General features: G+C 39.9%; 1 protein-coding gene and 1 long non-coding RNA gene across 2 annotated transcripts; both read left to right on the top strand.

The window, feature by feature from the left end:
• Nucleotides 1-24: 24 nt before the first annotated feature.
• On the top strand, nucleotides 25-5,993 carry TIMM21 (translocase of inner mitochondrial membrane 21). The gene is made up of 6 exons (XM_023921701.2): nucleotides 25-523; nucleotides 1,752-1,814; nucleotides 1,913-2,010; nucleotides 3,280-3,353; nucleotides 5,134-5,239; nucleotides 5,330-5,993. The coding sequence occupies exons 1-6, from the start codon at nucleotides 235-237 to the stop codon at nucleotides 5,420-5,422; spliced, it is 723 nt and encodes a 240-aa protein (XP_023777469.2). The 5' UTR covers nucleotides 25-234; the 3' UTR covers nucleotides 5,423-5,993.
• An 11,688-nt stretch (nucleotides 5,994-17,681) lies between these two features.
• LOC147655526 (uncharacterized) lies at nucleotides 17,682-23,767 on the top strand. The gene is made up of 2 exons (XR_015288330.1): nucleotides 17,682-18,316; nucleotides 20,378-23,767. It is a non-coding gene; the product is annotated as an uncharacterized LOC147655526 (long non-coding RNA).
• The last annotated feature ends 768 nt before the right edge of the window (nucleotides 23,768-24,535 follow it).

Here is a 24,535-nt window from a genome sequence, read left to right on the forward strand (position 1 = left end):
GCTGCCGCCGCTCGATGCTCCGCCGTCCCAAACATTTCCGCCGGGGCAGCGGCCAGGGGCGGCCGCCGGCGGTAAAGGTCCAGGAGGGCTTCTGAGCTGGGGCAGCGGCCGGTCGGAGCAGCAGGCTGCCCGGGCACTTCCCCGAGGGTTCCCCGGGGGAGCGGTGGCGAGCGGCACAAACTCTCCCTTCGGCTCGCCTGCCCCGGCCGTGCCCCTGTGAGGGCGGCAGGAGTCATGGCCGGGGTGCTGCCCCGGGCACTGCCCGCCTCCCTCGGGCGGGGCTGCCTGGGCCGCTGGCTGCTCGCCACTCGCGGGTGGGCGCTCCTGGGCACCGGCACCGCCACCGGGTCCTGCTCCCGCCTCAGGTGGCGGCACCAGCCCCCGCTGCTGCTCAGGGCCGCCCGTCAGAGCATCGGGACGCAGGCGGGAGGACTGAAAGCTGCAAAACCTGGCGGTGATAGCAAAGATGTGTCCGTGCAAAGGGCGCTGAACGAGGAAACGCTGGTATCGGCGGCACAGAAAGGTAAGGCAGAGGATGCTGTGGCTGCTCAGAAGGGCTGCAGACGGTTCCTGTTGCAGCTAAAGTCTTGGAGTGGTTTGTGGTTTGTAGTTCCAAACAACAAGCGTCTAGGAAAAAAGTCAGTACACCAAGCCGGTTTCTTTTCGCATCGTATTGTTTGGAGCGGCTGTTGTATTTCCGTGTATGCGTTGCACAATCAGAACAAACTTATGGGAATTCTTCTAAGCAGCCGGTTGATTTAAGTAATTGTCAGGCACAAGATGTAATAGCCTCTCGTTTTCCTTTTCAGAAGGAAAACCTACCACAGTGCAGCCTGTCTGTAGGCCTTTTGAAATAAGTTCACCTCCAACAAAATTGTCAAAGCTCTACATGTGATGGTAATTTCTTTATGGATTACCTTCACTTTAGTTGGTCTCATTCACTTCAGTGAAAAGTGATTGCTACATGATTAGCCTCAGAAAATCTAAGTACTTTGAAATTACTTATAAAACTCTCAACTCATGAGAAGACTGCAGGATAAATGGTTATTAACATTTCCTCCATAATCCGTACTCCACTGAAAATGCACACTTTATCACTAAAAGATGGTAGTCTCTTTCCAAGTACTCAAATATTTTGAAACAGAGAATCTCATATAACTTATTTTTCAGTGTACACTGACACTTGTACTTTAGATCAAAATTGAAAGATAAAAACTAATCAGACAAACAGCAGTTAATTATGTTAATAAATAAAATATGTATTTTGGTCTAATATTCCCCTTTTATCGTTCTGTTGATTGCTAATTCATAAAAGCAGTTATTTTCAGTATGCACAAGTTATGAGCTTTCACTTTTTTTATTTTTACTTCTTTGCATAAGGATTGCAGCGATTGTGGATTTAGGTGGTAGCATGAATGCTACAGTGCTAAATACCTCATTAGCTCCTAAAAGAACCTAGCTCTCATGTGCTGAAAAAGGAGCAGTAATTGCTACTTTGGATCTTGAAAACATCTGGCAAACAGAAAATAATAAGGCTTAACACAGAGATGTGAACATGCCCTGTACAATATAAGAGATGTTCCATGGTCTCTTTTACAGGAATGAGGAGTTATGGAAACTTATTGGAATTTTTTCTTCTGCTAAAATGTTATTTGAGCAACAAGCTAACAGAAGAGCATTTATGTAAGAAAGTCATACAAGTGTTATTATCCAAGGCTGTAACTTATGTGTTGTTTTCTGTTTAATTTCAGTGAAAGAAGCTGGAAGAGACTTTACCTATTTTATTGTGGTGCTTGTTGGAATTGGTGTTACAGGTTATTTTTTAAATTACATTCTTTATCAGAAGACACTTTTCATTAATTCCATCTGGTTTGATAAGTTTTCATTCCATCTGCTGTTGTTTCTGTTACAGGTGGTTTGTTCTATGTCATTTTTAAAGAGCTATTCTCTTCTTCTAGTCCAAATAAGATCTATGGAGATGCCTTGGAGAAATGCAGATCTCACCCTGAGGTTGGTTTTTGAACTTTAGTCATAAATTTGTTTCTCAGTATTTACTGCCTCTCTTAAGTTAAAATTTTGCACAAGAAATCTCACAAGCTGTGTGAAGATCCATGTGCTGCTTGAGCAGTCCTGCCAGTGCTTATAGTCAGCATGGGGTGGGTCACCTCCAGTGCAAAGCCTCCATTAGGACAAGTCAGTGCAAGCATTGAGCTTGTGTGAACTAGCCTGCTAGAAGCCAAGTGAGTGTGCCACAGCACAAAAACTGATGGAAATACAGTCTACCCTTCAGAGAATGTGCTTGTGTCACCATAGAGAAATTCTGAAGGGCTTACCTGAGTGTGTGCTAAATGTAGCACTTGAATTCTGTGGGTCAGAGAGGCAACTGGTCCCACTAAGTTCTGTAGATCTAACCTGCTGCCTTTTCTCTGCACACTTACTCTATTGTGACACTTTACTGTAGTTCTGTCATACTGTGAAGCACTGCATTGGTACCCAGGAACTTAAATTCTTTATTTGAAGCACAATTAGCCTTCCTTTGGCTAACAGGAAAACAGGCAGAGAGCAGTCATGGGATCACACAGTTGTCATAGCTAGGTGTAAACAAAAATCTATGTGAAACTAGATTTTATGAAACAGTACTTCAGATAAAACATCCTTCAAACAAGGTTGCTGCAGATGCCTTTGAGAATAATCTAGACATGAAGTGACAAGTTGTTACTCAAATGAAAATGAAGACTCCTTTGAAAAAAGTTTGTAGAATTACAGACTCTTTCCAGTATTTGCACGGTAAAACTTAACCTCCTCTTTGAACCAAATTTAAAGTAAGTTTAAGACTAAATTGATCTACTCTGACTTAATAGATCTGAAAAAAAAAAAATACTGAATTTATTATTCATTAGTGTTTTTTAGATAATATGAAGGGGAGTGCATTTGCATTTTAAACTTTGAAACATGTTCTCTTGGAGGAGATGTGAGCAAATATTTTGTGCTGTTTTTTTCTTTTTACACAAAATGTCAGTTTCCATGTCTTCATCTCAGAGAACAGTAAAAATGAAGGATATCAATAGGATTTATTTTAAACGTTTAATAAAGGACTGTAATACAGAGGAGTTTTTCTTAAACTGTTTTCTTTCATAAACACTTGATTCATGACATGTTAGATTCTCCAGGGGCATTTTGTTAAACGAAGATGCATTCACAGCAGAGGCGTGAGCTGATACTGGAATACCTGTTTGTATGTGATTCCTTCTGACAGCTCAAACCTCTTTTCTCTTGTAGATAATTGCTGTTTTTGGTGACTCTATCAAAGGTTATGGAGAGGCAACAAGAAGAGGCAGACGACAGCATGTCAGGTACCTGTTGGTGTTTGCCCCATAAGACATCTGGTTTTGCACAGCAAAGATATTTTTGGATCACAAGTTAGTTCTAGAGTGATGAACTGAATGTGACCTATCCTGTCACTTTTGAATGAACACAGAAGTTTTTTGCAGGACCTCTTGTGTGCCATATACCTCTCATACAGTGTACATACAATATAAAATGCGAGTTCTGAGTGCCTCAAAGCAAGTAATATTCATCATGGTAGACATACAGCTCTCCAAAAAATAGTACAAGTCTGAAAAGAGTAGTACAAAGGCCTAGGCTTGCTTGGGGGGAGCAGTAATCTGACAGAAGTTTACAGTTTGAGACTATATGGAGCTGGTATGCAGAATGCCTTTTGGTACTTGAGGCAACATCTCTACTGAGTATTTAACAGAACATCACCTAAGCCTTTCATGAGTGTGTCTATTTATTTCCTTTTGAAAGAAACAACAGAACTATTTCTTACAAAATGTAAGTCCTCCCTGCTTTGCCTTTATTGGGTTATTTGACAGGAACACGTTCAGTGAGGTTTTATAAGGGATGAAACATAAACCCAGGCACAGGTTGAACCAAGAAATGGAGATTTTTTATTTTGTCTGAGGAAAGTGGCTTTTATTGGTTGAAGCTTTATCTCTTCACCAGACTCTTTGAAAAAATGTTTAAAGTGAAGCTGCTAAATGAAATAGATGTGCACAAACATTTTGAGCACGTGTCTGTAAATAAGTAAATGTACTATGAAACAGCTTTCCTAGTATTTAATTTCCATCATTTTGAATGCCTAGTATTTCAAATTAATTTTTGAGCTAAGAACTGTGTAAGATTGTAGGCTTTGCATCTGCAGTATAAGAATGATCTTAAATGTCTCAAAATCTACAGGTTTTTTTTGTGTATGAACACCTTGAATATAAATTTACTGCAGTAAGACTATTCATATTTATTCTCTCTACCCCATCGTGTCACTTTAAACTATATTGGAAGTTTATTTCACAGTGTGTACCTGGGCATGACTGATGGAAGTAAGAGATTGGTGCTAAACAGCAGTTAATAATTTCAGCAGGAAACATAAACTGGCACCAGAACTCTCATGGGATTATTGGTTTCCCAAAGTGGTCACTTTGAAAGTTATGTGCTATTTATTTAATACTTGAGCATAACTCAACTCCAGTCTAAATACCAGCATTTAAGTTGGAGATCTCATATCAGTGCCAAAATTACACAATTTCAGCAGAACAAAATTATTGCCAAAGTAAGTAAAACACATAGTAAACTGGTTGTTTTGATGTGGTTTAACCAACCTGATAATTAATTTGAAAAAACATTCTGTGTGTGTTTTGGTTTGATAACTTAGTTTAAGTGCCTAAAAAAACTCTGGAAGAACAACTTGGTGATGTGGGGTCATCTTCTAGATGTCAGGCTCCAAATCTGGGGTTTCTTTAGAATAAATACAAGGAAGTTGCATGGTCTTCAGCATTGGATTGATTTTCAGTTTTGAGGGGAGGACTGGGGTGAGGACATTTAAGCATTTAATTTCTTAATCCTCAGCAGCTAATGAGCTCTTCTAACTCCACTAGTCCTTAGGCACTCACAGTAAAGCTTGAGAGGAGCAGTAGAGAAGGAACCCAAGGTAGCATAAGGACACCACCGGAATACACTTTCTTACAAAATAAGTAAGCAACTCCTCTAAGTAAGTTTAAATTTGAAGTCTTAAATAGCATATAATCTGTATTCTTGCTGGGTGGTTGGGTTTTTGTTTTGTGTTGCTGTTTTTAGTCACATTGAATACGTAAAGGATGGACTGAAACATCTGCGTTTGAAGTTCTATATTGAGGGCACTGAATCGGGGAAACAGGGAACAGTCCATGTGGAAGTCAAAGAGGTATGTACAATTGCTTGGTACACCTGACGAGCTTAGTCTTGAATTTAAATTACAAAAGAGAAAAAAACACTCTGAAATTTTTCTTTCCAGAATCTTGAAACAGGAAGATTTGAGGTTCGCTACATTTTTGTGGATGTTGAGACCTATCCGAGAAGAACCATTGTCATAGAGGACAACAGATAGCCAATGATGAAAGCTGCTGCCTTATCTCACATTGGATAATGTTGCAGACAGTCTACACAAGAATTGTGTGGTGTTGCCAATTTTGTCTTGCAGCTTCAGGGCTGTGTTACCGGAAGTAGCCTCTCAGGGCCTCCATTAAGGACTTTTGATAATACAGATACAGGATTTAAAGTGAAACCAATGAAATATAGCAGAACTATCATGGCAGATATTCTTGACATAGGAAAATAATGCCTCCTAATAAACAGTTTAATCATGGGCAATACTTCTGCACACCCAAAGCCCAGATTTTCCAAGGTTTTGGGTTTGGATGGGGAGTTTTTTTGTCTTTCTTGGTTTGGATTTCGTACTACCATTGCATAAAGAAAGGGGTAGTTTAACTGTAGACAGAACTCTACTGTTTTCATTTTGGATACATTTGTAGGTAAGAAGGTAAAATAAGAATGTTAGTTATGCAAAAGAGATCTAGGCATGTAAAGGTAGGAATGGTGGAGGTACACACCCATGACAAACAACTGAAGATAAAGACTTGAATATTGGTGTCTTCTAAATAAATTACCAGCAAACAGAATATCACTGCCATCTGCTCATTCCGTTGTTTGCCATGCTGCTCTGCATGGTTGTCACAAGGTGGCAATTGGCCTTTTCTCCCAGGCAGCTACTGACAGAACAAGAGGACATGTCCTCAAGCTGTGTCAGGGGGGATTTGGGTTGGACATACCTTCAAAATGTTTTGAAAACCAGAATATTCCATTTAAACTTCTCTCTTTCCACCTTGTCTGCTTCTACATCTTATAAACACACATGAGGTGTTGTCAGGGTATGTCTTTTGTCTGTAAAGTGCTCAGCATTATTTTCTTTTGCTGTCTGCATCACCTTGCTAGCTAAGCAGATTTACCAGGGTGCTTCTGTATATTTCACGAATGGGGGACACAGCTGCAGAGGACATCACTTCTCCTGTGTTGTGAAAAAGCTGAGGATATGCTTGATAAAATGAAGACAAAAAGTAGCAGAAGAAATCCACCTTTATCTGACCTTAGATGTAGTAGTGTTCTTAATTTGAACAAATGACAAATACAAGGCTCAAATACTTTCCAATCTCACTGGAGGAAAGCTTTTTGGAATTCTTTTTTCTCTGAACACCTCTTCAGTGAAGAAAAAAAAAAAACTTCATCACTTGATTTATCAACTTTGCAGTAGCTAGATACCTATCACCTAGCAAGATTATTTGAGTCCCTTGAAACTTCAGGAGTCTTAAAGCTTTACAGGAATATAGGTTGTCTGCAGAAAAAAAAAAATGCTAAACATATTTTGCTAACAGAAGTCTTATGGGAGCTGATTACTTCTTTCCATATTCTTCCTGAGGCTGAAGTTCTCATGGTCTTTATGGACCAGGCTGGCACCCATGCTTAGAAAATTTTCATAAATTCTGTTTCATGCAAACACGTATATGGAGGCACCTTAATCAAAATTAGGTGAAGATTAGTTGAACAGCATCTGGAATAGAGAACATTGGTCTCTTGTGGAGTATTACTTTTTGTACAGTAGTTTGCACTGGAGGGGAACATCTGCATTTGCTGAGTTTAAACATAATGTTTTAGAATACCCCTTTTGTAATTCTGAAGAGTGTTAGCCTCAATTTTCCTTATGAAGCTGCCCCTGCTTCATTGGGTCATTGCACTGCCAGTAAGTCACGTAGAGATCCTTCTGCATGGCAAGGAGCTCAGTGTTCCATCCTCTCATTGCAGGATGTTAGGCTGGGGAGACTGCAAAATAACTGAAAGGTTCACCTTTGGTTGTCGGTAAACACAAGCAGTAACCATTTCACTGTTTCCTTTTTAAAGCTTTTGCTTCTTTTTCTCTTGGGAAAAGACAAAATTACAGCATGTTGGCAGTTACTTTCTGAAGTAAAACTGCCATGTTTTTGTTACTACAACATTGGGGAAAAAATCATTGATAGCGAGTCAGAGCCAAAGGAATAACATTTTCAGAGAAATTAAACACATTTTACAAAGTTCAGTTTTGATCGTTGCAGAATTAATAAATATATATATTCTCAAAACCCCTCTCTCCTTTAGGAAATGAAAATACATCATTCACCAGTGAAAGGTTGTTTTTCCAGAAGCACTGTGTGGCAGGCTGTTCAAAACATGTTTTAGGTAGGTGTACAACTTGGTCTTAGCTTCCCCGTCTCTACATTCATTTAGTGGATGCCAAAACCTGCGGATGCAGCATAGGCAGCCATTATCCTTAGAGGTGGTTTGTGGGAATAATGTTCCTGTGTCATCTCTATGAGCTGTGTTTGATTCTAGGTCCTGTGTATACTTGCTATATAGTGACAAAAAGAAATATCCCTCCAGGAAATGAACTCCGCAGAAACTTTAAAATATTAAAAAAAATAAAAAAATTAGTCTTTCAATAATCTTCAATAAACAGAAGCTCTTGCAAAGAAAATGTAGTTGTAGACTGGGAAGCAAAGGTGTTGTTGTGCATGTCTGAGTTTAAAAATAATCATGATATCCAAATATTTCCTGCACTGAATTCAAGTTTCAACAACTGATTTAGGCAATAGTCATCATCTTAGAAATGGTTGTAAATAAATACATGTCTGATACAAGAAACTTCAGCAACTTCAGCAAACTTAACAAGCAGAGAAGACAGGAATGTAAGACAATTACTGTATCACATGCCAGCTGCAGAGATGAAAACCCAAAGAAAATGTGCTGGGAGTTTCCACAAGTAATTTCAGTTCATTTTGCTCTCAGTCTCATTCACTATCACAACAGATGCTATCCACCCTAATACTTACAGGATTATTCCAATATGTGTATTGTCAGCAACCTAATGTGTTGTAGATTATGCTCAAAAAACACTGAGGATACACTTAGAATCCAAGCCCACTTTTAGGATTAACTGTAGCCTGTAAACTGACAGAAATACATAAGGCAAGCACAGAGGCTGGGGAGAAAATTTAAAGGAAAAAGGGTTTGAAGGGGAAAGCTTAAAGGTGACAGTAAGGGTTCATAATGGGTCTCTGTATATGGGGTTGTGAAGTCTGCTTGAAGATCTGGAATACAGTTGGCACTGGGAAAACAAAAACTTGAAAGCAAAAATATCTCCCTCTTCTTTTTTGAGAAGGGAAAAGAAACTTGGTCCCTAGTGAGACATTCACTTGCTCCAAACAGGGAATAATAGAACTCCAGTAGAAATTTTCCTTAGGCATCTGGGAATGTATATCCTTACGATCTACAGTGGTTCCAAACAGTACTATAAATAATTGAACAGTAGACATATTTGATAGTAAATTCTCAGAGTGTTTTATTCTGTATGTGTTACGTAAAATAATCCATAGGGATTATAGAGAAATGTGAATTAATACCATCCTGTATTCAAATTCAATACATTTATATATTTATATAATATATATATATATTTTATATAATAATAAATAGTTAAAAGTTGAAAATATAGTAAAAATGTTTTGCAATTTAAAGGAAATGAAACAAAAACACAAAAGCATTTTGTAATTCTTCTGGTTGTCCTGTAAGGAATGTGGTGTATTTGATTCACTTTATCTCATACAGGTCATTGTGGAATATTTGTTACTCAGCAAATAAGAATATTAAGCACACATACCCATTTCAGTAAAACAGATCTGTGTGGAAAGCCTCCGTTTGCCTCTCAGGTTTCAGTGTCAAACTACTGCATTTCATTTGGATATCTGTGTAAAAAAATTCTATCAGTTCTGGAAGAAGCATAGTGTGGGAGGGATGCCCTCACCTGCTCCAGCCCACAGCCATCCCGGGCAGATCAACTTTGGCCAGCACCCGGAGCTGCTCCCCCCACAGCAGGATGGGGACCAGCAGAAATGAGAAATTTTGGGGGTTGTAAGCAAGACAAGGAGCTCACTTGCCAGTTAGTGTTGCAGGTGACCTAAACTTCAAAATGAGCTCAATTTATTGCTTTTTGCTGGCCAGAGCAGCAGTGTGGGCAGTGTGCTGCAGTGGTGAGCACCCAGCAGGGCTGGCAGCAGTGGTGTCTCTACTTCCAGATCACGTACAGGCGTCTGCCTCCACATCTTGAAACCTCCCGGTAGTGTGATGGGAAACCTTTTCAGGATAATCGTGTTTATCCAACCTCTATTTAATTACAATTCTCCTTTATCAGAATCACAATTATCTCCTCTAGCATGAGTTGCTGTCTTGTATTACTCCCCACAATTAACTCTATTAACCTTTTATCCAAGTACATTTTTACCTTTTATGGGAACTGGGTTGTTTTTCAGTTTCAATCCTAATTCTTCTTTTTTTCATTAAAAACATAACAATCTCAGCCATAACAACATTTTGTTACAGTTATACATGTACTAAATCATGGCTATATTCCCTGTGATATGATTTGCTTCATTAGTGCTACAACCTCCATAGAGGAGCTGGAAGTGAATTGCTATTTTGTACACTGTCTGGGACCATGCATTATCCTGTGTTTTAATAAAATAGAGACAAATCCCAGTGTTGGAGTGTGGATTTACAAAATGCCACCAGTTGCTTTTTGGTGTGATACCTGGTGAGGTACAGATGCCCTGCCCTCCTCTGTGTGGCTGAAAAGCCACCACAATCAGCGGTCTGACACTGATGTAGGGATAATAGTGGTGGAGAGAAATAACTGAGATATCTTAAGATTTAAAACAGCAACTTACTAGGAACTGTGTTGAGCATAAAAGCCTCATAGTAAGTCACAACTATTTTTCCCTGAAAACATCCATGAAAAATGTCCTGCTGTGCTTTCTTTTCTTTTTTTTTTTTTTTGTATTTTTCGCACTTATTTTTCTCTAATTTATCTTTTAACACATTTTGGGGGGGGGGGGGGGGGGGTGGTTCCAGCCTCTGCATATATTTCTCTTTTCTCTTTTCCTTCAAAATACTGTGCTTAACTTCTATGTCTGCGTGTCTCTCCTTTACCTGTATTTAATTTAGCAGAATAAAAGCTAACCTCCCTCAGCTTCTCATTTTAAGACATTTTCTAGACCCTTCACCAGATTCATTGCCCTTTATACATATATAGACCTATGCATAAAACCACTATATATATATATATAATGTAGAGCATATATGTTACAGAATTTATATTATGTTGACAAAATAATATCTATTTACGTATATGTGTATATTTATATTCCTGACTTCATCTTAAACGCTTTTCAGGTTACATCAAAATAAACCAGCTTCTAGGGCCATTCCAAAACAGACACCTCCCATTACTGACCAAGTCATGTTGCAGAGCTGGTCTCCACGGATGTTCCTGAGAGCACTGTGAGCCTTGTAAGCCACACAGAACAAACAAGTCTTGAATTCTGGGTGGTGGGTCTCATTGACACCTGAATTTTTAACTGATATCCAGCACCCCATCCAAACTTTCGGTGGCTGACAGGTACAAAAGCTCCAGAAAATGCTTAGTGGCAAATACTTCAAGGTGAATTATGAAGAAATCAGATAGGCAAAAGGATGTGACTTGTGCTAAGATTAGAGCCAGTCAATTCTAATCTCTTCTGTATTGAGTGAATCACGATGACAGTTCCTTCTTGATAAGCCATCCTGAATTATAATGGTGAAGGCCAGTAAAATAGTCCTGCTTTGCTGGTGGTTGTCAGCCTTTGGGATGGAATGAGAAGTGGAAGTATGTGAACATGGCTTCTGTGCTTTTGTAAAAAGCATGCATTTTTCATGTGGGTAGTATTAATCCTAAGGCAACCATCAATGTCACAGCCCCATTTACCCACAGCCCGTAGCCATCATTCTGTACTATTCACACAAGGGATGTGACACAGAGACTCCCTTTTCATGAAGGACAAGCTCTGTGCTTCCTAAACAAAGTGTTCCTGCATAATGTCTCCAAAATAACTGTCTACCACAACGTAAATATCAATGCATACACAAATTCAAGGGAAAACTTATGAAAGTTTTATGAAAGTCTAAAAAATGAAACATCAAGAAAACAGTATGTATTCCATGGACTGAAATCATTATTTTTAGATTAGCACACTTCTATGAACATTACTAGGTAATGCTCAAACCAGTGAGCAATCTCGCTGTATGAGAGCATTAAATACTCTGCTATAATTTGGATGTGGTTACATTGCTGTCCCTTGTCACAGAGTTCAGGAGCGACCAGCACATAAATAGCCCTGCTGAGGTCATTGTGATAACTTTTATAAAGGGTTCTGCTGCTGTGCCAGCTGGTGTCCTGCTCGTGGGAGTCTCCAGCTTTCAAATGGCAGACATCTGATGGCTTTCTAAAAATACATTCTTCTCAGTCTTGGAGCCCCGGGGATGATTCTTGTCTCTAATTCATCTCTTCTCAGGGAATAAGAAGCTGTTTGCTGGAGGCCAACTGCAGGCTGGTCTTTTAGACCTCTGCATACCACACATGTCCCTCAGGCCATTCTTTCTTTAGCAACTCCATGCAGATCTCACTGGGATTTTAAAGACAAGAAATAACATGGGTATTTTTGGAACTGCCTGGACATTACCACTGCTTCATACAGGGTTATGTGCAAATCACACTTTCACACTGAAATAATTTACTTAATAGAAATAAGGACATGTTAGTAATGATACAGATTATTGTTTTCATCACACAAATGGGTAATGAGCACAGAGTTGGCACTCAGAAAATACTGATTCTATGATAAATTCTATCACCCTTCTCTTCTGTGGACCAGGAGTGAGTATTTTTGTCTTTCTTTTTGCTATAATAATCACCTGACACAAATGTTGTGAGAATCAGGTAAGGAACTGAAGCTGCAGACAGCCTGGGCAGGTGAGCAGGACCCCTCAGAACAAAACAATGAGTTCAAGGAATCCAGAGGGATCCATTTTCAGAAATCCTTGATTTCTAAACACATTTCAAGTCAGTGTTTGAAACCATTTTTCCAGGATGAAGATCTCATCACTTCTGTCTATTAAAGTGATGAGTAAAGAAGTTGTTTGATAATATGTTACAACATTAAGGAAACAAACACTATTAAACTTTCAGGCCATTCCTCAAAAAAATCTATTATTGTATAGGAAGTTTCACAAGAAACTGATATTAGCACTGATAGTGAAGGGTCGAAGTGCCCAGTAGCCCAAGCCTGGTATTCCTGGACATCCCTGCACCTGAACTGCAATTAATCTCTGGTTTTAGTGAAAAAGGCTTCGGACTTGAAAAAGAATGTGACCAGAAGCTCACTTTTAAACTTAGGTTAAAAAACAGCAAACCAATGAATTTTATGCATAGCAGAACAAAACCCATCACTTGAGGACAGTATGAAATTCTTTGTGCATATGAAGAATAGAATATATTTCTCTGAGCTGGATGCAGATTTTTTATGATGCAAACAGCAGCTGCAGCACTGCGTGCTGTGAGTGGGAGCACATACATGGCTCTACAATATAAACAGCCTAAAAGCCACGAAGTTGAAAGCACATCTTGAATCTCACAAAGAAAATAAGGAGATGCCGCAGAAAGGATTGAGCTTTTCTAACACTGAACTGGGAAATTCATCAGGAGATAATAAATAATAGTATCCTAAGTCTATTTACCTTATTTTTTTTTACTTCCTATAGCATTGTTTCTATGGTCTTTCTGGATTTTAAGAAACGGCAACAACCATCAGTAAGTCCTTTATCTGCAGGGAGTGCAGCTCCCACAGCTTTTTCCATAATTTGTAGTTTAGCACCACCTTCCTAGACACCAAAGAATGGCAGCTTTGCACTGCCAGAACAATTAGCTTGAAAGCCTTAGAACAAAAAAAGGAAAGTGCAAAGAAAGGTGGTTCTTTCTCTACCTGTTTTAATTACTAGGCCTTTTTAACAAGATAGCATTCTCTGTGCTCAGCAATTTTTGCAGCTCAGCAGTTTTCAGAAACCATCCCACAGACTGGTGCTCCCTGTAGCACTTCAATTATGGCTCTCTAGCTGTTGCTCTGTACTGTCACTGTTTCACAGGCCACCACTTTTGTTTCCAATTCATGAAAACTGAAGTTTCTAATGTAAACTGTATTTTATGCTGAATATAGTGTATTTTAATGTTTAAAAATGAGGTTATGAATGCTTCATATGGTACTTTCACTCAACATTCATACATTCATAGGCAACAAATTTTAACCTCTTTTCTACATTCATGATAAATGGCTGTTAAGGAGAGAGTTTTGAAAAGACAAATAGAATTGACAGTGGTAGTCTCATGGAAAAACAGAATTGACAATGGTAGTCTGTACCCTCATAGCACAAAATATAAATATTTTCTTCCATAATCTAAGGAGTTGATAAGAAAAATTGTAAAGGTGTAAAGGCATGTGGGTGCAATGCTGACCCGCATTGTTGCCGAAGACAAATGCATACCTCAAAGAAAAATAATGCAAAGCATGTAGATTATTCATTTTTTCAATTCATTATTCAATTTTCCCTTTCTGTGTGTTCCCCAGCATGTCCTCACTTGCATGGGGTATGTCCAGGATCAGCTACCCAAGAATAAGCTTAATCACAAAATTACCTTACCGTCACCCCTTGCAAAACCTCCTTCTAGGCTGAGCTCCTTATCTTGTGACCCAGAAGCTACAAATACCCACCATGACATGACCTGTTTTGCAGAATTCTCACATATTGATCCCTGAAAACAATCCAGAGGTCTGTGTGCTTGGTGCTTGGCTTGGTGCTTCCCATCAGCACTGTATGAGGAAGTCCCAGGAGGTGCTCCCTAAGATGTGGTCACAAAATTCTGGTGACACATTACCATCCTCCCCAAGTTACTTGGAAGAGTCCGGTGGCTAAGCCGCTCACTGCCATGTTGGATACAGAAGCTCCATCCCCTCTTAAGCCTTTGCTTCCCTCTCTACTTTATTCACTAACTAGAAAACACTTATATTTGGGGAGACCTCTTTGGCATTTTGTTCCTTCCTTTCTTTGCCTATGCAATCACTCAAGTGGCTGCAAATATAAAGCAACCCCTCATTTTTCTGTCTGTGATGAAAGAAAAAAATCCATGGTATTGCATATTAAGCAATATTTTCCCTGCTAGGTATCCACCCTTATATCACACACTTACTTTCCCAAAATTGGTACCTCAGTGGCAAATGATGGCAGTTTTAATTAAGGCAGTGAGTTGAGAAATGGACACTCATTTAACATCTGCTGACTGTGGGCAATAACACAGAGAGAAAAGTAAATGATAAGAAAGGAGCTGCAGGTGTCAGCCTTTAAAGTCTTCCCTGAACTCCACATGTGAATCACATAAGGTTTCTGGAGGCAAGCTCAAGAAAATGCATGTGAATGAGTCTTTTAAGGTTTATTAGTTTAATTTCTTTACACTTTTATCTGGATGTTCTAATTCAGAATTTAAAAAAAAAATCTTAAAGTGGCCTTAATTTAATTTATTTTATTTCCAAGGAGAGCTAAAGCAGATTGAATTAAGGAAACTGAAATTCTGGCTAGAAGTGCCCATGTAATACTTTTTAATGCAGTTTAATTCTTGACTTTTCAAGTCACATCTTTAATTTTTTGGGACTGCATTTCTAGTACAGCCCTGAGAGGCCAAACACCAAATGCATTACTTAGAAGAATGTCATGATAGTGGGCAATGCTAAACAAATATATAATAATTTTTGTCTCAGCAAATGGATTATACAAATATTTCTGCAGACATTGCTACTCAATAGAGGCAATTGCATGAACACATGCAACTGCGTGCTCATATGGCACATATTTTTGATGCTTCTGTTAAGATTTGAATTTTACTATAACTGCACCTGGAGTTTGAATAGAAAATATGTTATATAAGAGTATTCTTTCAACTGTATATGATATATACCTTTGCAGGAACTACTCATTTTTATGCAAATTTTCCCAGTGTAAACAGATTAGCTCCTATTCAGCAGGGAAACTTTTTAGTTGTCTGTAATTCCCTGGCTGTCCAGACCTTGTTAGACACCAATCATTATTTCTAAAACCCCTGTGAGATTCTCCAGTATCAGATCCAGACCAGCCACAGTGTAGGACAGGTAGCTTTGTTGGAAAAGCCATGGGAAGGACTCAAGCAGCATGGCACTTTCCAGTCATAATATTTATATCCCCAGTTCATTAAGTTGATTTTGGTAGGCTTTGGCTACTCTTTGTAAAACATTAATAAGTGAGCCAGCAGGTATCTCAGAGGTGTTAGCACTGGATAAAATGCCCTTTACAGCTGTGACCCATCAGAAGTCACAGTCCTGGCAAGCACAGCCAGCCAAGTAGGCAGCTGCCCTGGGCTGGTAGTACCTCTTTCTCCCCATCTTCCTTCACACAGAGCATTGCTGGCAGTGCCAGAAACCACACAACAGCAGCTCCTGGGGGCTCTGGGGATTTGTAAAAGAGGAGCCTGCAGAAGGCTCTGTGGGCTGTCCATGAGCAGGAGTTATGAACTTCGGTCACTTTGATTTAATGCTTTTCTTCAGTGTAGTCTGTCGCTTCTCATGAATGACAGATGAGGAAGTCAAACTATTGTGAGCAGCAAGATATATCTACCTCAAATGTACTGGCCTGGTGATGACATTTGTTTGCCAGGCAGTTTTCCATCTTTCAGGTAAGTGAACTTCCCAATTAGCTCCTGAGCATGGTATTTGCATGAAAATCATTCCATTAATGACGCTCTCTTTGTCTCCAGCTGCTGCACTTCAAATTTGATGGCATTGTGTGTTGTTAGAAATTTGAACAGAACAAAAAGCATACAGAGAGAACAGAAGGCACACAGAATTAGCAATTATTGTTTGATGAATACAAAGTGATAGCACCAGCTATAAAATCTGAAAAAGTTGTGCTTACAGTTCTTTAACAAGTTGGAATTAAATTTTACACAATGAGCATCTGTTATCAGCTGATTTTCCCTCATACTCCAAAAGCTTCAGTCAAGATAGTTTGCCCATTTCTGGGGCCAAAGCTGAGGAAAAAATATGTCACAGCTTTTGCTGTGCCTGATGTAAAGTACCAAGACCTTCTACCAGCTCCAGCAACCTCAGATTTGAAGTAAGGATTCGGATTTGCCTGCAGACACTTTGTGCAGCAGAAATCTTCACTTTTATTCCCATGAAAATCAAAGCAAACTTTTCCAATAAATAAAAAAATGATGATTGCACTTGTCTGCTCTGACCAAGGCCAAAGCCCCCTGCCTGTAGTTATTCCCCAGCAACTGGGACAGAGCATCCACCAAATGCCTTGGGGTGCTCAAGCTCAAGCACCTCGGGGTGACCATGACCCACTCCATGCTGCTGGGTCATATCCATGTAGACATCCTGCTGGGTAGCAGGAGATTCCCTGGAGCTTTCTAAATAGCCTTGCTTCAGCATCTCACCATTCCCTACAGCATTTATAGCAAGCAACAGGGGATTTCACAGCTTCTCTTTCAACTGGAGGGCAGGGCAATAAAAGTGCTGAACAGCTATAAAACAAGTGTCAGAAAATGACATCAGAGAAGAGCCAGTTGCAGTAGGATGCTGGAGACATGCATTGTCTCTCTTGGTCTGTCACAACAAAATCTAAATGTGGCTTTGAGTCATTCCTTCAAACGGTAAAAAGCATTATAGTCACCTCCTGACTTCTGGTGGACTTGTGGCAGAAAAGAGGTGTTACACTGTGACTGCTTTGAACTACACATTCATTTCAGAGTGATTCTAGGGTAAAATTCAATTAGAATTAAAATGCCATAGTATTTCTATGATATCTGAGTAAACCTGATTCTTGTCTTAGTGTCAGTTTTAGCTCCATGGCATTCTGTGTCCACAGTTAGATACAATATAAAAATATTGCAAGATACAAAATAGTCCATTCCCTGAAGTGGAGCTAAGCAAAGAAGTGAAGAGCGCAATGGAATGCTATATCTTTTTGGAAGCAGAGGGCCCCAGAGCACCCACAGTTATGGGAATGACACCTTTAAGGAATTCAAGGAGTCGGATAAGTTCAGCCAGACCTATACACTGTTCTCTCCCCCAGTATGTGTCTACTGGTGATGGGCAGAAGAGCAACCTCCCTGCTCCTAATGCTCATTCTCCATTTGCAAAATACACAGCCTGGAGCAGCTTGTTGCCACACAGTTTTGGAAAGCATTACCTAGAGTGGGTGTGTCTCTGGTATTGAAAACAAAAAACACCACTCTTGGAAAGCACCTGAATGTTTATTGAGGGCAAGAGCCAGCAAAACAGCAAGCTGGCCACAGCGCATTGCCGCCACGCTTTGCCAACGGAGCTTCCAGCTGGGCCTGGCCTTCCCTCTGGGCCTGGTGCTGTGGCAGTGGTGGTGTGAGGGGCCCGTGTTCTCTCTGTAGGGGCTGGCACGGAGCACAGCAGCAGCTGGAAGGGCTGCCTGCAGAGCGGGCACATCGCCCTCAGTCCGGCCCAGCGCTGGATACAGCCGGAGCAGAACCCATGGAGGCAGAAGGGCACACAGCCTGACGGACATCTTCCAGGGAGAGGGGGCATTCTGGGCTCCTCCAGGCCTGCCTGTGGCAGCTGGCTCATGCTGCTGTTCCTTGCTCCTGCATGTCTGGCTCAATGGTGCTTAATGCCGTGTCCTGCCAAGAGAGGCGTCCACAGTGCTGGAGCTTTTCTGGGGCTGAGAAAAGAGGAGCAGAGAAAAGCCCAGAGAGCTGTGGGGGAAGCCCACATGGATCTCTTCAACAAGTCCCCAGTTTTCAAGCTGCCAGGGGCGAGATGCCTGGGGCAAACTGTGGTGAGCTGTTGGGGGGACCTGTGAGGAAAACTGGAGCCTCCAAGCCCCCAAAGCACCTGGCACCAGCTGGATTAGCACAGGGCATGTGCCCTCAGGAGGTGGTCAGAAAATCTGGCACAAAATGTTCAGCGCCGCTGAAATCCCTGGTGCTCTCGTGGTATGTACCCAGGGCAGGCACTAGGGATTCTACACAGCCCTGCACAGCTGAGTAGAGGAGCAAGAAATGCTGGAAGTGGGTTTGAACCTCAGTGTCAATGTGTGATATGGGGCCATTGTACTAAAGATGGAGACCTGGAAAATGGGCAGCCCCATACTACATTGAGGGGGAGCCCTGGTGAGCTCCCAAGTGCCAATGCAGGGAGCACCCCAACTCAGCTCTTCCAAGGGCTTCACTGGAGGTAGAAGTTCCTGACCCTTGTCACTGAAGGGAAAGGCTCTGAGATGACAGTTTAGGTTGGAAGGGACCTCTAGAGGTCACCATGTCCAAGGTCCTCACTCAAGCTAGGTCAAGATGTACAAATATATTAGAGAGAATTTATTTGAGAGTAAAGAATTAGAGTTCTTATCTCAAAAAAAATTTATTATATTCTGCCAGGTTCTGTCTGTTTGGTCCTCCTGGAGCCAGTTTGTAATGGAGTGATCAGCAAAAAATACAACTAATTGCTTTACTGGAAACAGGTCCTGCCATATTCAGCATTTATCCTTCATGAGCAGCAGCAGTTGTATGCTGTATGTGTTAATGAATTCTTCATCCACTGGTGCTGAAGGCTGTGAACATTCTCAGTGTAAATTTGAAATAGACTAACACACACCCTGAGTAACCGGTTTTCCCACTTTTCTCTGTCTTCTGCTCTGACTTGCCCTGTTACTACTTCCAAGCAGAGCTGGTAAGAGCCAGCCTTTCCTACCTGGGTAACCAATGGCAATATTTGGTGCCTGATGTGCTCACTCATACATCAAATTTGATGTTTATTAATTATTTCAGTGATACAACTATTTGTCTTTCTGCTACTACCTGAACTTCCATGGCCTATGACAACTTATTTTCAGGCTTCTGTAAATAATTTTCTTAGTAGCTATTAAAATTATTAATATTTACATTATTATTTTAAAAGTTATTTCCTCTGATTAGCACTTCAGAACTTAGTGAAGAACTGTGAAATATAAATTAAATTAATTTATATGTAAGCGAAATTCTAAATGTTTCTATTTTCTATCTACTCTAGAAGACCAGTAATGCAGTAACCTTTTTAATAGATGTAAATGTATCTCTCATTATCTGCTCTCCTGAGACTTTGAAAGTGCTAGTAGAATTCTTAGGTCCAACCTTACCTATTCTAAAAATCCTCGTGCTCCTATATGTCTTTCTGTCATCCTTGGGTCCCTGATGACTCTTTGAAATATGATGCATACATGAAACTTTTCTTGTTGTCAGTTGTTTCAATGAAAACACCAAAAAGGAAGATTCTTCATAAGGAATAAATGTTATATTTCAAAGGACATTTCTAGATTTTACAACCACAGAATTTAAGACTTTGAAAAAACATTACACTTTTAGGAAAATGGAGCTTTATCAACCACAGCTTTTATGAAGTGTTTGCTTTGTTGTATCACAACCAAACACTGCCTATAATAATGGATTATGCTGTAGAAAAAATCGTTTCTAATCCTTTTATTTTCCTTATTTATCCCTTTTGGCTTTGAATTTGATTTTCATCACAGTCACAAAGCCTACAAACTCCTAAAATGTGGGTCTTGAATAAATCACTTGACTCTAGAAATGGAAGATTTATATATATCTGTTTAAAAAAAGTAGTGCTGCAAGTAAAAGCCTATAAACTAAAGGAAAAGAGGTTTGTTACCTATTTCTAATCAAATTCAAGGCATAGACAAGAAAATAAAGTAGGAAATCTAGATTAGATACTTTAAATCTTTCTTTTTTTCTCTAAGAATTCTTGGTAGACAAGATAAGGATTATTTACAACTGAAAGTATAATTTAATTGTTTCATCTTCACTGTTGTGGTTCCACTGAGAGTTCCTAGTCACATGTGTTGGTCATGGAACATGGGTGTCTTGGAGGAAACAAAGGACAATGGAAATTGTACAGCAATTCCTAAAAAAGTACAGCAAGGCTTCTTACTTCATATAGTAGTACAGAAAGACTAAGCTCACTTCTCTGGAAATGGTAAAAACTCTTCCCTTTGGTTGTTTCTTTAGGATTTATGGCATTCAGAAGAAGGCTTGAGTTTAATGACAGCAGAAGGGATCATATCAACCCTACAAAGTGATGTCTGCTGCCTCAGATCTGCTGATGCTCTATTTTGAGGGGGATTGATCACCACATAAAAATCAGTCCTGTGAATTATGTCTTTGTTTCAAAACTGTTTTGTGGTTATCTAATGCTTCCCACTACACTGTAGTGTTGCAATGACAGGCATTTTACCCTGAATGAAAAATAGATGAAAGGTAACTGGAAATGCAGTTTCTTGGGTTTTTTTCCTGAACAATACCAAAATTTTTTTCTCTATTCATAACCTACCTTGTTCAGCTGATCTTTACAAAGAGCAGGTATAAGATTTCATAGTGCTTTTGTGTACATCATGCATCACTTTTTACATAGCTACAGTGACACACTATAAAATGGGAAGACAACTTCCAAACAGTGCTCACAAGTTTACAGATTTTCCCTGATAGTCAGCAAATTTGGCTAGATATTTAGTGATTTTCTTTCCAATAACATATGTCAGCAAACTATGACTCATATCAAATTCACAAAGCCCCTAAGAGGATAATATTAACTCCAGCTGAAGCCAAATAACTCAAAGTCTTTGTGTATGAGCAGGAAACAGATTCCACACAATTTTTTTGTTAGATTAACATAGCAGTGAAGGGGCTACAGTGGGCAGAGGAATGAGCTGTTGGGTTGGATATGCCTCGTGGTTTCTGAAAACTGACAAAATGTCTTTCAGAGCCTATGGGTATTACCACAGAATCAGTAGGTCATGGCAAAAGTCCTACTGACTTAACTAAACTACTGCTGACTGGATGGATATTCCCTGATATTTAACTGCTGACTTGCCTGGAATTCATCCTGGCAGGTCAGCCTGCAGGCACTGATGGTGAATAACACAGAAGAATTTGCTATAGCTGTCGCTGTTGGACATGATGTATCAATGTGGGCTCACAGCAAACACACCACGAGTTGCTATGAAAAGAGGCCTTTATTCTCTGAACTTTTCAGCTTTTATAGGGTCTTACGCTACAGGGTTAACATGACCGGGTAAGGGAACATCACCTCTTGTCCCATTGGTGGGACAAGAGAAAAACATGCTATCTACAGTTATGCAGAACTGTTTTGAGAAAGCAGGATGGTTTACAAATGTTGTCCTTGAGTGCAAGATCTCCCAAAAAACTTTCCCTTGGGAACAGATCTGCCACTGTCAGCCTGCAATTCCCTCAGGCTCAGAGAAAATCAGGTCCACATATAGCTACATTGGCTGCACAGTACATGTTGTGTACTGCAAGCATAATAATAAAATTGTGTTACATTTCACAATAACCATAAAGAACATACACATGAAACCATAGTAACTATTGAGAGTTAACAACTTTTATTCTTCCTCCATTGTGCCAGTAAAGCAGAAGTAGCCTATTAGTTCAAAACACACACCTTTTTCCTAGTGTAGTTACAAAATATTTTAGTGCATCATCACAAAATTCAAGAGAAAGTGTATACTAGTTTAAATGCCCAAATACTGAATAGACAAACTATGCAATAGTTTTAATGCAATTCTTAGCCAGTAAGGAGAAAATGTTAAGACTATTAAAGGAAATCACAGTAGCTTTTAGCTCTCATACAGTCCCCTGCTAATTTCCTGAAATACAGTCATCCATCTTTTCAATTAGTAAATACTTTACTAAAGTTGGAATATTTTCACTAACTCAATTCTTTTTTTCACCCACAACTTTTACTGCTATTGGTTTCCACAATGTAGCTACCCAGCCAGAAGTCACTTGCCCTTATCTGTGATGCTGTGTACCTCTGTGGAGCAGAGGGAAAAGGGAGTGTGCAGAAAAGTGAAGTGCTTGGTCTCCTGCTGCTGTTCAGACTGCCCCTGGATCCAGGATCCTTGGAGGCCCCCAGTCTGGGTGAACAGCTCCATACTCTTGCTTCTTTCACAAAGAAGAACAAAGGAAAAACATTAAATTCAATCTCCTCTCACCCTCTGAGTATCTAGGTAGGCATTGTATAAATACACAGAGATCAAAGCTTATTAGGTGACAGCATTATAAAAAGAATATTGTAATGGGGTTCATTACTAAGGGGCTCACTCAGATTAACTTTTTCACCTTAACTTCTGCCTGGCAACTATAATAAATGAAAACTCTACACTACAGGCATCTGCTTAGTTTTATACCATACATTTCAATATTTTATTTACAATAGTGGCTGATCTGTTACATCTATTTTCCAAAGTAGTACCTAGGAGTACCCTACCCCTTTACAATGAAACAACTGTAAGAATTGCTTAGCTTTGCTACTAGAGCACAGGAGCAGAGTGTTTGGCAAATGTAAATTGGTGTTTCATTGAAACAGTGAGCAGAAAGTTGCAGCAAACAGGTACTGAAACTAGTCAACCCCACTTCTGTACACTCAAATGGATGTTAGAAAGAACACAAGACACATATGTGTTGAAAGAATGTACCTCCAGGATTATTGTGGCAGCATGAAAAACTAAGTATATAACTTTAATGTACAGCATGGTACTGGGGAGGTATCTGCAATAATTGAGACATGAAGCAGCATGTTAGGATCATGTTGATCCACACTGTGGCTCAGGCCAGATATCATGCTCCCTCAGACCACAAATGCTTTGAACTGTATAGGCAAAAGCTCTGTTTAAAAAAAATAATTTACTTCAGTTTAAGAAGTCATCAGCTCCCACACAAACTGTGCTCAACAGCTTTGCTCCAGCTTTGCCCAAAAGCCTATGCTGACCCTGTGTGGGACCTGTCACTTTTGCACAGTGTAGGGAGGACACCCTACAATGTTTCCTAAATCCATGGGCCAGACAACCTGAATGTCTGTTGTGGGAAATGGAAAAATAGAAACTTCCACAGATGCTGATGGGTTCAATCTACAGGCTTGGAAAGAGCTTCAGTTAATGTAATGATAAAGGTACACAAACATTAAGTAGAAAAATTATAAACTTATGTTCCTGTAATTGTAAGTTAGAATATTATTTGAGTGAGTAAGGAATTATATTGGGTAAAATAGTGAGAGGTTTAAGCTGTAATAATGTGACTTACAGGGTAGGCTAGGGATCCAGAACCCACAATAGAGGTATGTGTGAGTACGTGACCTGTCAGCTTATTGGCTGAAAGACAGATGCACTGTGGCAGAATTAAGCAAAGGTGATGGGTTATTAAGTAGAAACAAGTTTTGTGCTAACTGTCTACTGGACCAAAATGTGATATATTGCTGTGTGAAGAAGAAACCTGTGACTACCTTTAAGCTATGGCGGACTTGTTGCTTCTCTCCAAATCTCAGGCCTTCGAGACTGATATTTTATCTGGCTTATTTGAGCAATAAATCATCTTAAATAGCATGGTGATCCCATCCCTCATTATTTTCATCTTGACATCTGTGATTCAAATCACCACTGCTACAACCAGTCATAGTTTCATTGCTGACTTTTGCTCTCCTGTTCATACTGCTTTTGACCTTAGTGCCTAGACCTGTATTTGCTAAACCTGTATTATAGGTAAAGTACCCACAGGACAGCACAAGGTCAGTGCAACAGAAATGTCTCAGAGAAACATATGCAGAACTACCCAACACATCTTTGCACTCACTGGGATAGCCCCACAACAAAATCTGGAAATGCATGGGACTTGCCCACGCCTACATCAGGTTATCACACTCATCTCCATATCCTACTTCTCCTTTGCTTTGCAGGCACCAGCCACAGCAATTACTCAGTCTCGCCTGAACAGCTGTTCTCAGTGTGTATTTAGCTGCACAGGTTGCCAAGAATTTTAAATCCAGAGACCTTTTGCTATACTTGCACTACAGAATGTTTGTTACAGGAAGCCAGTGTGTACACACCCACCCTTTCAGCTTCCACTGTATCCTGATAGTGCAAGCTGCTTTTGGACCTGAGAAGTCATGGGAGAGACAGACTACTCTTATGAAAGTAATCTGAAGCTAACACTTCCCACACCCACAGCCAGCGCTGCCAATACCAAACAAATGCTAAATGGCAATAAATGAAAGGGAAGTGTGTTGTAAGTGAAGTATTTGCAGATTGTTTATAAACAACAGCTAGGGACTTTCCAGGATGTAAAACAGAATCATCTTTTTCCTGAAGAAAC

This window comes from Cyanistes caeruleus, chromosome 1 (assembly GCF_971803275.1).
Source record: "Cyanistes caeruleus chromosome 1, bCyaCae1.hap1.1, whole genome shotgun sequence".
NCBI lineage: Eukaryota > Metazoa > Chordata > Aves > Passeriformes > Paridae > Cyanistes > Cyanistes caeruleus.